Source organism: Orbicella franksi, chromosome 3 (assembly GCF_964199315.1).
Source record: "Orbicella franksi chromosome 3, jaOrbFran1.1, whole genome shotgun sequence".
Lineage (NCBI taxonomy): Eukaryota > Metazoa > Cnidaria > Anthozoa > Scleractinia > Merulinidae > Orbicella > Orbicella franksi.
Window position 1 is genome coordinate 22,117,501 of NC_138147.1, and position 12,529 is coordinate 22,130,029.

General features: G+C 38.3%; 1 protein-coding gene and 1 long non-coding RNA gene across 2 annotated transcripts in view; both read left to right on the forward strand.

Annotated features, from left to right (window-relative positions):
• LOC145483112 (uncharacterized) overlaps positions 1-879 on the forward strand; it is a 2,545-nt gene extending 1,666 nt beyond the window's left edge. The window contains exons 1-2 of the long non-coding RNA XR_014048878.1: positions 1-137; positions 595-879. The exon at positions 1-137 is cut by the window's left edge and continues 1,666 nt beyond it. This is a non-coding gene — a long non-coding RNA (uncharacterized LOC145483112). The remainder of the gene's footprint in view (positions 138-594) is intronic.
• Positions 880-1,993: 1,114 nt separating this feature from the next.
• Positions 1,994-12,529, forward strand: part of LOC145482691 (F-box only protein 42-like) — a 32,184-nt gene continuing 21,648 nt past the window's right edge. Inside the window, exons 1-2 of the mRNA XM_081461331.1 lie at positions 1,994-3,288; positions 7,602-7,698. Coding sequence (XP_081317457.1) covers positions 2,609-3,288; positions 7,602-7,698 — 777 coding nt within the window. The 5' untranslated portion in view covers positions 1,994-2,608. The remainder of the gene's footprint in view (positions 3,289-7,601; positions 7,699-12,529) is intronic.

Sequence of the window (12,529 nt, forward strand, 5' to 3'; positions counted from 1 at the left end):
TTAAGTAAATAGAGGATGAGTCTGAAATTGTTTTGATTGTTCTACATTGAAGAAAATATGTCATTACTTTTTTTTTTACTAAATGAACCACAAATCACTGTGTTGTCTGTGAATAGTTTGTTGGATCTAGATTTAAGGTCATTCCGCTGAAATAGAACCTGCACTGAGATTTTTGTGAAACTTTGCCTATCGATTGTTTATATTATAGGAACTTAAATTTTGAAATAAAAACGAGGGGTCCCCATGTTCGTTTAGGAGCAAAAGTACCTTGTTTATACCCATATAAACCCTTATAATAGCACCATGATCGTAGTTACGATTGCTTGCTAAATTCACCTTTCCGACGATTGCTTTTTGCTCTACACTGAGAATTGGTCCATATTTATTTTACACAGAGAAATTTATTACTCAATTGAAAACAACAGAAAAAAATGATAGGTCACCATACTCGTTTGCGAGAAAATGACGATTTACCTCTATGGCGAGGTCCAGCTGTAAAGAAAAAGCCGCCATTTTTCAATGCGCGCGCGCTAATCACGCGTAAAATTATGCGCAGTAGGGATGCGCAATGCAATACTGAGGAATGACCTTAAGGGACAAAAGAGTGACAGAACTTTTCATCTTTGTGATAAGAACCCAGTCACAGTCGTGCATGACTAACTGTGGCCACCTTCCTTGGTTTAAATAAGCTAATCAAAATGCATGAACTAGGTATGGTGAAAGTATCAAGCATCATGTAACCTGTTGATCAGTCGACAACTCCACCTCTCACATTTCTTTTCTTAATTTTGGATTTGCCAGGTTTGAATGGAAGCCATAAGAACGTTGTTGAAAACGTGTCAAAAAATGATGAAAAAAAATTAGTTTGCTGGCCTGTGTTAGACGTGCACCACTGTAAATGCAATGATAAGTATTATATTAGTATGTCCAAAAGGCATTTACCTGTCAAAAATAGAATTTCTCAAACTAATTCTAACTTTGGTTATTTTGCCTTTGTAACAATACAAATCTCAAGATTATAGTGGTTTTACAACACAGGCTAAAAACAAGCCCTAAAATATAATTTTCGAAAATGTTTGGATAAAGCAACCGTTTGTATCATCCGTGAGCATTGCAGATAATTCGAGCCAATTAATTCAAGGTCACAAGTCAGATTGTTTTGGTTCGCCCGTGCGTAGAAAGATCTGTAAGATTCCAGTTGATAGTGATAATGGTAATTATACCTGCTCATGAAAACACCAGTTGTATAAATTCCAGTCTAGCCATAAATAAAAAAAAAAAGATTTGTAATCTTCTTTGTCATAACTGAATTATGTTACTGAACTAGCATGAGGTCTGTGTTGGTAAAACATTGGTCGAGTTCTTCACTTTGCAATGTTATGGCGAGATCCACAGACTTGAAAAAAAAAAAGGAATACCCATATCAGTATCCGACGTAAGTTTCATTCCATGTTCAATGCTAAATTCCTGAGGGGTGTGCCTACAAACGAGGACTAACAATAGAGCTATAAATCAATGAACATAATAAATCCCTCTAAGATTCTCCAACCGAAACAAGTGATAGGTTGTTGAGGTATCACTGAATTCTTAAATTTCAACCTTCTGCTTTCATTTCATCGTTTCTCCCGGTTAATAACAGGCTCCCGTTGTAGCTAGTTCCAGCCGATACCAGGAATGCAAATCTCATTAGCAGTCAGTGCTCTGTCCGATAACCATAACGAGTAATTTTAAGGGTAACGAGTCTTATATCGGAGATTCGGTGATATTTCTTTCTAAAAACAAAAACTGAAATAGTGTTCAACATAACCTGTCTCAGCAGGTTTGCGAAAAGCTATTGGTTCCTTTCAGAGGTTTCTTTAAGAGCACTCGGCTAACCTCCAGGTACGATTTCCGTACAGCGCCATACATTAATTATGTATGCAACTATCTCAAACTATCACATTATACTCAAACAGCAATCGTGAAAAGAACGAGTCAGTCAAAAATTGCATGCATAATTTATATTTTTCATGTTGCCATGGCAACGGTACATACGTCAGCTTAACCATCAAAAAACCAAAGTTCGTGTTGTTAACTTGCTTGCTGCCATTTTTGGCGACCGAGAGATCATGGGTTTTAGAGAAAAAGGTGAATGAAACAGAGGTATCAAAAACCGTGTTCAGCCACCTTAAATCTTCGATCGAACTTTCATGTTCAATTTGAAACTGAAAATACACTAAGCGGTCAATTTCCGTTAGAAATCTTGTGTGGTAAATGTAATTCTTGCAAATAGTCGCTGTATATTTACGTTTAGAGTCACTCTGGTTCAGAGTAAAGACATACAAAGTCAAATACTGCCTCCGTACGCTACCCATCGAAAAATCAATTTTGTTCGAAGACCGAACTGCAACGGAGTTTAGTTACCAGTCTTATGCTGCGTGTTATTAGATAGAACGCATGATATGATTGGCTCCGTATATCACATTACGTCAGAGGACATGTCTGCCACATAGGACCCAACCGCAACGGTAAAAATGTTTACAAATGTAACTATTTGACGAGTCAGCGGACAACGCGAACCAATGGCTCCTGGGTTGAATTATGCCATTTGAAGATTTACATCATTGCGATGGCGGACACCATGACGTATGATAACACACAAGCGTTTGCCGAACCAGAATGTCATTTTTCCCGCCTTCCTAATGAGATTGTAGAGAAAATCATGTCTTATTTGTCACCATATGGAGACTTTTTTGAGGCCAAATGTGTATGTCGTTTGTGGTATTGTTTGATCTCCAGAATATCCAGACAACGGGTACAAGATTTTCGAGAAGCTGTAAGAACTGGTAATTTACGAATTCGAACAGTGACTACTAAAACGAGGGTGTCACCTTCACCACGATTCTCCCATGGCTGCTGTATCATAGGAACTAAAATGTACATATATGGAGGATGTTCGTCGTCAAATACGGCTTTTAATGATCTATATTTGCTGGATTTAATAGAAAAACGCTGGATGAGGCCTCGAACTTCTGGTTCCCCTCCACCACCTAAAGAATGTGCGACTGTTGTGGCTTATGACAACAGAGATATGGTCATATTTGGTGGCTGGTGTCAGCCTGCAAGGACGGGAATTAATTCTGCTGCAAAATTTTTTGATGACCTGTATATATTCAATGTCATCAGTCAGTCCTGGAGTTCCCCAGCTGTTAACCTAAATGGACCCAGACCTTGTAAGAGAGCTGGACATGGAGCATGCACCATAGGATGCAAAATGGTAGTCTTTGGAGGAGCTCAAAGACAGCTGAGGTTAGGCTGTGTTTATGTCTTGGTATATACCTGAAATTTTTCTGAATCACAAGTGTGAGATTTCAGGACTGTAGCCAGACTTTCAATGCAGACAAATCCAGTGAGCAATGAAGGTGCGAGCCCCTAGAGAGCTTAGGAGGCATATTCTCCTATGTAACTGTGAAAAATCAGAATTCCTTGGGGGGAGAAGCACCCTCAGGGCTCAAAATAATTTTCGGACGGTGGCCGGTCATGTTGACCGGCCAAAGTAATTTTAGCTCAGTGACGTCTCGTTTCTGACCCATCAAAATATTAAAAAAAAAAAAAAATTAAGTAATGTTGGCCTGATTAAACTCAGAGATATAATTTGTTTGTTCCAGTCGTTGCTAGACCGTTTAAAAATTGGCCTACTACAAAGAAAAGCTTAAAACTAACCACAGATAGCCTTGGCAGGGCTCAGCAGCTCAATGAAGTGGCATGCTGTGAGTGGAATTCTTGCCACCTGCCAAAGAAAAAGTATTGAACGGATGCATATATGATGAATTTTTTTATCGGTGTATTGAAATCCATGAGCTGTTGTTTTGATGTTCTACAAAGTATTTCGGTTCGTCAAAACGTAAAAGAAACCAAACATGCATCAGCATCACCATCCTAATTTTGGGCTTCAGAAATAACTGGGTAAAAAAATATAGCCGAAGAAGAACTTCCTGTTTCCTCGATTCTCCCCTGTGCAAACACACAACAAAATAATCATCACATTACTACAAATGCGGCTACAGTTGCACAGCAAGTGTTGGGAAGTTTCTTAATGATGTGACTAAAATTAAGTTCTAAAATGTAAGCCATAAAAAATCTAAACTCTGTTGTAGTCGTATTAGAGAGAGGTTTTGCTCACGAAAAACTAATGACTATCATTCGGTATATGTTACCAAGCAATGAGTTGAGAGAGTCTCAAATATTATTCGCAAACAAAATAACTTTACAGATACAGATACTGATATAAAGGCCTTTGGCTTTTTTGTTGGTTCATAATTTCGTCGGTTTTGTAACAGTAACTTATCGGTTGGTTCTAAATTGGATACTGGTTTCGTGCTCAAAGTTACATTTTATGACTTGATGGAAACGAAGCAGACTGCAAAATGCGTGTTTTGATGTCGCAGAGTCCCATAGTGTCTAAGCTGGAAACAACTTGACAATTGAGTGAAAAGTTTTGTTTTGGTGACTTGTTCGTTGATTTTTGTGCAGTGAAAGTGAAAGAAATGACAAATATCTTGACATCTGTAGAGCAATACCTTTGAAATGCATGTGTATACAGTGTATGCCAACAAAGAGAGGTGTCCTGTGGCAAAAGTGTGACAGTTGGGCAAATCTAAGGCGTCATGAAAAGCTGAATCTGATCAGATTCTTTGCCTACGGAAAACCTCTGCTGTTTGAAAAACTAAATACTTTTGAATTCTGATTTGAAAACCTCTGCCATCCTAAAAGATGAAAATTTTTTTCAAATGGATTGCAGCAGTTGTTCAAACGGCTGAATGTTATTTTTTCGAAACGGATAACCCCAACCATTCAACTGGGAATCCTATCGATCTTGAATGCATAACAAACAGCAAGTGATTGATTTTGGTTGGTGTTGTGAGAGGCTTGTGAGAGGCCAAAATAAAAAAGAGATTAAAAATCTAAGATTTACAGTTGGGGATTTGATTGTTCATTCAAGAGTGAACAACATGACTGTCTCAACATGACATGACCAGTCAACATGACCGGCGGGTGAATTTTTTGGCTGGTCAAGTCACCATTCTGGCTGGACATTGTCCGTTGACCAGCTGTTATTTTGAGCCCTTACCCTTCCAAAATGTCAAGACCTTGAACGTCTTTGGTTGGAATTTTGTCGGACATTTCATTATGAGTGTAAGATTACATTTGTTTGCACCAGGCTGGAAAGCTCTAAAAATGTTATGCTTTTTATTGCTTACAACATATTTACACTTGCTTCAAGGCTGTGTGATGGGTTGACGCTGATGGTGTTTTTTGGACTTGCTGGCTATCAAACATGCCCTCTATATAGGTAAAACTGAGAGGAGATGGGAGCTTCTCAAGGATATTTATGGCTATTTTCCACCTTTGGTAAATTCGTTGGGCTTTGTGATGGGTCGCAATGAAAAATATATGTGAGACTTGTGAGCTTAAAGTCCCACTCAGCAGCTGCCTTCGCGGTGGGTCTCGCTACCAAAAATATATGCGACATTTGCAAACTTAAATTCCCTCTCATTCAGTGATGTAGGAAAGCGATGGTTAGGGCAGCTATCGAGCATACTCATGGCGAAATCTTGAGGTGATGGGAGCTTTTGACGCAAATTTATGGTTAATAGTATTTTTACTATTATAGTAAAAATACTATTATAGTATTACTATTATAGTATAGTTAATAGTATGGTTAATAGTATTTTCCTTCGGCCCGACATGATTTCAACTCACATACTTCCACGCCAAACAAACACAAAGACCACACGGTCCTGCAGGATATGGGAGACTACAAAGAAGAAGAAGATAAAAGAAACTCGACTGAAACTTTGACAACGCCTGGCTCAGGCATCCCGCATAATAATCATTGCAGGGTCAAGTTGTTTGAGAGTTAATTAAACTTATTTAAATTATGTTAATCTGGAATTAACACAACAATACAAATATTTCCAAGGTAGTATTTAATTAGGAAAATAAAAGTACATTAAATGATTTGAAGCAAATTTTAATATAAACAACATTCTGATCATATTTGAGGTGTTGAAATTAAACAAAGCCAAATAAAACTTGATGAAAACTCAAAAGGAAAAAAATACATACAAATAGAATGATCAAATAGCTTTACCTGAAAGGTAGATCCTTGTGCTGGGAAAGTAAAAAATTCAAATACAGATGCTCTAAAACTATGCTGTCTCTAAAGGGCTGACCATGTGGAACTAAGGTGCTAAGACAATATTGAATAAGGTGTAAACTTTAATGTTGGTTTAATTAACTTCAATTAATTAATTAGTCTAGAGGGAGGGAAGTGGTGGGGGTAGGGTGAGAAAGGTACTTGTGTAGTCTACGTAAAACATGTTCCACCTACGCCAGTTGGTTGTGAATATTGCAAAGCTATATATTTGTTTCAGGTAACCCCTTGCTCTCCTTGTGGTACTATTCTGTTTAGAACAAAACCAATTTTATCTAGACACCTGCACAAATTAAATAGATAGCATATGGAATCACACACAAATGCTGAGTGGTTTTGTTATGGTAGAACCCAACATGGAAGATGCATGCATTCTAGCATCATTAGTGCTATACACTATGTTTCCATGCGGCTGTTTATATGTCGTGTGATGTGACTGAAGATGCCATTTTTTTTCACGTAGTGCCACTTCTCCATTTTTTAGTGCGAAATTGAAATGTTACTGTGGCTATGCAGTACAAACATTTATGGCAAGTCAAAGTTTCTGGACATGCCGCTATATTGGCTTCGTGTTTGTTTATTCTGATTGGTGAACAAGAGTCACTGATTTGTCAGTGTTAATTACAACCACTCGTGCATGAATAAACAAAAGTATCAAGTTGCATTTGAAACTAACAAATAAAAATATCTTGTTGCATTTACCTAAAACATAAACAAATTTCAAAGCTCAGCAGTGTTCTCATTCATAACTAGCCACCCATAATTTCTTTGGTTTTGACGAAGGAAACCTCTTCAAATGAGTATCCCAGTATCGATTCCAAGAAACTTTTCAGTGAGAAGACAGTATTACTCTGTGAACAGCCCTACTTAATTGAGACTTGTATTCAGGGACTGAAACTTTTTGCACAAACAAAAAAGGGTTTGGACTTCATTCTTTTTTCAATCTCCTTAACTTTTCTTCCTACCAACCCCTTCCCTCACACATTCTATCCTCACCCTCCGTTCTCTCTTCATTCAAGCCAATCATCCTGTAAGTTCCAAATGCACATCTGTCACCACTTACATGCAGAGATGTGTGCACTTGTATTTATATGGATACATCTCCTTGTATTATCTTAAATCTTTCCGAGCCAAGTCTTCATGTACCTTTCCACTGCCACCAGGATATCTTCCAGTGAGTGAGTTGCACTATCAAAATGCTGCAACAATATAATGATGCCAGGGCTGACAGGGGAATATTGGGCTAAGGTAGTGGCAGTATGGACTGAACACAGCAAGGCCCATACAAAAACTACTGAGGGTCAATATTCCCCAGTGCGGCTTGAGCAAGTTAGGTTGGTAAGTAGTTTGTGATATGTCACTGGGACCATTCTCTTCAATATGTTTTTTATTTTACGTTTATTAGGTTTAACGATGTGTGGGTGTTAGACATGGTGACCATGACGTGGAGTTGTCCCAACATCAGAGGCAAGAAACCTTCTGGAAGATTTGGTCATTCTCAGGTATAAATAGAACATTTTACACAGTTACCGTCCTTTTACTATTTCTTTCCAGGGATATCGTTATCGCAGAAATTGTGCATTTTTAATAAAAAACATCCTCAAAAATGCATTTTCAAAATTTTTGTGTGTCCTAGGATGCAAGAGCCTACTTAGAGAACTTATTACATTAGCTTTGACAAGTCAGTTAGCTTTTGTTGTTTGAGAAACGAAGCAAAAGTTGAGCAGATCGCAATCGCAGTCGCAAAATTCGGAATATCGTGGTTGCCATATTGGATTTGGCAGAGTTGGAGACTGGTGACAATTGTACATTCGGGACACTTGCATAAGCATCTGCCATTTTGAATTGATTTCTCAGTCGAAGAAACATGTGTTGTGTATTCAAGTGGATAAAACTGGTATATTTTTAGGCCGATGTAATGACAATGGCTGGTAGACATGGGAATTTTTTTTTTTGATAAATGGCTGAAGGAATTTCACTTGCTGCAGACAAGAGGTACCGGAGGCGATTTATTTATGATTTGTAAGGATTGTTTAAAAGCTGGAAAGAAGGACGCACTTGTTTGTCACATGCCACAGGTTGATCTCAAAAGTACAGCTAAGGTATTGCAACAACGGCAGCGTTACAAAGCAGCAAGTGACAATGCAAGCGGACTGGATGAGGAGTCTTTAACCAAGCAAATGCAAACGACATATTGGCTTTCAAAGGAAGAGATGCCCTCTGTAAAATTATTGAGACCCACAAAAAATGCTAGGGACACTTATTTGGCCAGATATGCGGGTCCCAGGACCCAGACCAAAAACTCCTAGTTCCATCCCTGCTTTCCAGCTCTTTTGGTCATTATCCTTTTCCTAGGTTTGGTTTGCTAGGAGGTATATTTATTGAGAGAAGATCATCAGTTATGCTTCTCCATATGGAGAGTGGGGCCAGAAATGTTACGTCTTCAACTAAGACACTCTGCCAGCCACCGCCAGGCTTGCCTCTAACCAAGAATGGTAACCCATTGCCATTTGTTCTTTCTCTACTGTCCTGTGCCATGCTTCTCTGGGTCTTCCTCTGTTGCGTTTTCCTTTCGGTGCCCACATCAGTGCAACACATGGCACTGTTATCCATTTGCAGCATGTGTTCAATCCATGTCACCTCCTTCTCCTTACTTGTCTACTGATAGTTCCCATGTTAGCTCTCTTGCGCACCTCTTCATTTGACACTCACATAGGCCAATAGATTTCTAAAAGTGTATGCGGCACTTGTGCTGGAAAGTTTCTAGTTTGGCTTCATCCCCCTTTATCACCCTCCATGATTTACATCCATACAGCAACACAGCTATTACATTGGACTTGAATATCCTTATCTTAGTACTCTTACTCAGTTGTCTGCTTTTCCAGATATTCATCAGTTTACCAAACACTGCTCTTTCTCTACTCAGTCTGTATATGATGTCATCATCTGCTCCACCAGAGGTAGTAACTTTAGCTCCCAAATAGACAAAACTGTTTAGGTCTTCAATTTCTTCTCCATTTCCATAACTTTCTCATCGGTTACAGCATTGAATCTCATACTTTTCATTTAGGCAATGGTAATCTTTAGACCTATTCCTTGACTGGCATTAAATAAGCAATCATTCTTCAACTGGAGCTGCCTTCTTGTACTTGATAACAGTGCAAGATCATCAGCAAAATCAAGACCTTCTAATTTCGCAGTAAACCTCCACCTAATCCTAGTATTTCTTTCCACAAGCCCCTTCCCCATCACCCAATCAATGACAAGCAAAAAAGAAACCCTGGAGTTATGCACCCTTGCGGGACAATTGACTTAATGTCAAACCAGTCAGTCTTTCCTCCTCCATCGACTACTGTACACTGGCTTCCTCTGTACATTCCCTATACTATCCTAATAATTTTGGGTGGAATACCATATAAGTTCATGATCCTCCACAGGGTCTCCCTGTGGACACTGTTGAAAACTTTTTTGTAGTCAATGAAGCAAATATGCAGGCTTGCATTCCATTCAACTGGCTGCTCAATAATGTTTCTTAAAACATCTGCACCAATGGGATTTTATCTCTTCTGAGACCTACTTGCTCTTTCCCTAGTTTTTTATCAACTCCACTAGATATTCTCTTGATAATTACTTTTCCCATCACCCTAGCAGTGGTAGGCATCAATGTAATTCCTCTCCAGTTGCCACAGTTGGACAGATCTCCTTTCTTGGGCAATTTAACTAATAAGACTCATCCTGTATGTATCCTGTAATGAACAAGTGAACGAACGAATGAACGAATGTAAATGATTGAAAAATGAATGAAAACTTTATTTAATACACAGTAATAATAATTTATCAGTATGACAATAATAGACAAAAGAAATACATCACATGTAAAACTTTCTATTTACTGGTTTACATATTTGTCATGTGGGAGTCCAATGCAGAGAACCATTTATTAATGCTTCTCTTGAAGATGTCTAGAGATTTTGTAGAGCAAAGTTCCTCTGCAAGATTGTTCCATAGAGAAGCTCCACTGTAACTGAAGCTACACTTCAGGTAGTCAGTTTTGGTTTCGGTAAATGCAATTTTTGTCTTGCGTTGTGAAGATCAAAGGACAAAGTGCTCGGAGTGAACACGTTACAAAGATAAACTGGGGGAAGCACATTAATGCATTTGTACATTAAATTTGCCTTTTGCTGCGCCCTTCTAACTGATAAGTTATCCCAGCTAAGCGAGTTGAGAAGATAGCTGGAGTTCATATCATAACTTGATTTAGTAATTACTTTGGTAGTGCGATTTCGTAGTTTTTGAATTTTCTCACTCAGCTGTCGACACAAGCCATCCCAAACAACACTGCAGTAATCAAAATGTGGTTCAGTAAGACCATTGTATATTTTAATAGCAGTCTGCATGGAAATAAAAGATCTGACTCGCCTAAGTGCACCGATACTGAAAGCGACTTTTTTCAAAATGCGTGTAGCTATGTGCTCCTTCCAGGATAGGTTTTCATCTATGTTTAGTCCGAGAGCTTTGTTATGATGATTAATTTGGTTTATTTTGGTGCCATCTACATTAATATTGTCATTCAAAGACTGCAATTTTTGACATGAGGTAATGACCATAAACTCAGTTTTAGCAACAGTGGGGCTTAACTTGTTAGCTCTGAGCCAGACATTAATGCTTGTCAGTTCAGTATTGATTTGGGTCTCAAGACCAATCATGTTAGATGCAGCAAAAGTAACATTTGTGTCATCAGCATACATTCAAGTAATTTGGTAAGTCATTAATATACATCAAAAAGAGTAGAAAACCAATTATTTATCCTTGGGGAACTCCGCAGTTTAAAGGGCTTGCACTGGAAAGGTGATTGTTTACGTTGCATCGTTGCAGACGATTCGTTGGGTAAGACTTAAATGATTTCAGGCATCTTGATCCACCTCATATTTAGCAAGTTTTTGCAAGATTATTTTATGATCTATAGTGTTAAAGGCCTTTAAATCAATGAAAATTACACCATTGAGAAGACCTTTGTCAACATTGACACACCAGTTGTTGCTTGTCTCCAACAAGGCAGTGAGCGTACTGTGTAGAGAGCGAAAGCCAGACTGGCAACTGGTTAATAAATCATTTACGTTTAGATAATTATATAGTTGGTCATAGGTAAATTTTTTCAAAGATTTTGGCCACAGCAGGTATAATGGATATATAGGCCGATTCTCTTTTCTTCCCAGATTAATCTGAAGATGTCATGCAAGGCATCGACTGTCATATTAATATCAGCTTTCATCATCTCCACTGTAATGTTGTTGATACCAGCTGCTTCAGCACTTTTCATGTCCTTGAAATCTTACATTGTTGGTTTTTAGCTTGGTGATTGGTCCTTCTTCAATCTCTTCATTGATGTCATCATCTTCCATGATCTCAACTGTCATTACTGGGTGAGGCCTATTTAACACCTCCATGAAGTGTTCTTGCCATCTTTCATGTACTTCATCTTCTTTGGTCAATAATCTGCCTCCCTTACTGTTTATCATGTCAACTTGTTTTGGCCTGGGCATTGCACAATTTTCTTGTAGCCTCGTAGGCTCCCTTTATTTGTCCTTCTGTCACTGCATCTTCTGCTTCTGAGCAATATTATTTGCCCATTCTCTCTTATCATACCTAAAACTGGATTTAACTTCTTTGTGTAATCTTTAGTACTGTGTTTTCTTCTGTGCCTTTTGGTTGCTTGTTCTTGCATCATTGACCTTTCTCTTCTTATTTGTTCTTCTTTCCTCAACCTTCCTCCAGCTGTTGACACTAATCCAGCTTTTTACTTACTTCTTTTTGTGACCTAAGGCAGGGTTCTCCTTATCAGGCGGTAACTGGTAAAATTTACTGCCTGTAAGGGCACTTATTACTGCTTGCAAATGCTCAGGAGTCTAAAAAAAATGCATTTATGGTGACCTAATCTGGTAAGCTAATCTGATAAGAAAATAATAGATGAAAAAAATAAACAGTGCACTGTTATAGATCTACATGTGCTTTATTTAGTTAACGCTGACTGGTACCTTTCGAATTTCAAAGCATGACTGATTTTTCATGGGCTTTCTGCTAAATGTCATGACATTCGTCAGTACTCTGCAAATGTAAATGTTTTGTCGTTCAGTTGTTCAGTTTTCATGATGAAATGGCAGCAAACAATGCTGTTGTTCCTAGGCCTGTCCAGTAACAACAGTTACAAGAGGTCACAAAGAGTAGCAGGTAAGCTTTTACCATAATTTTAGGGGTAAACAAAACAAACCTTATGTACTAGCGATGAAAACACAGCTGATTACCAGAAATAACCATCTTGACAGCGCTACATTT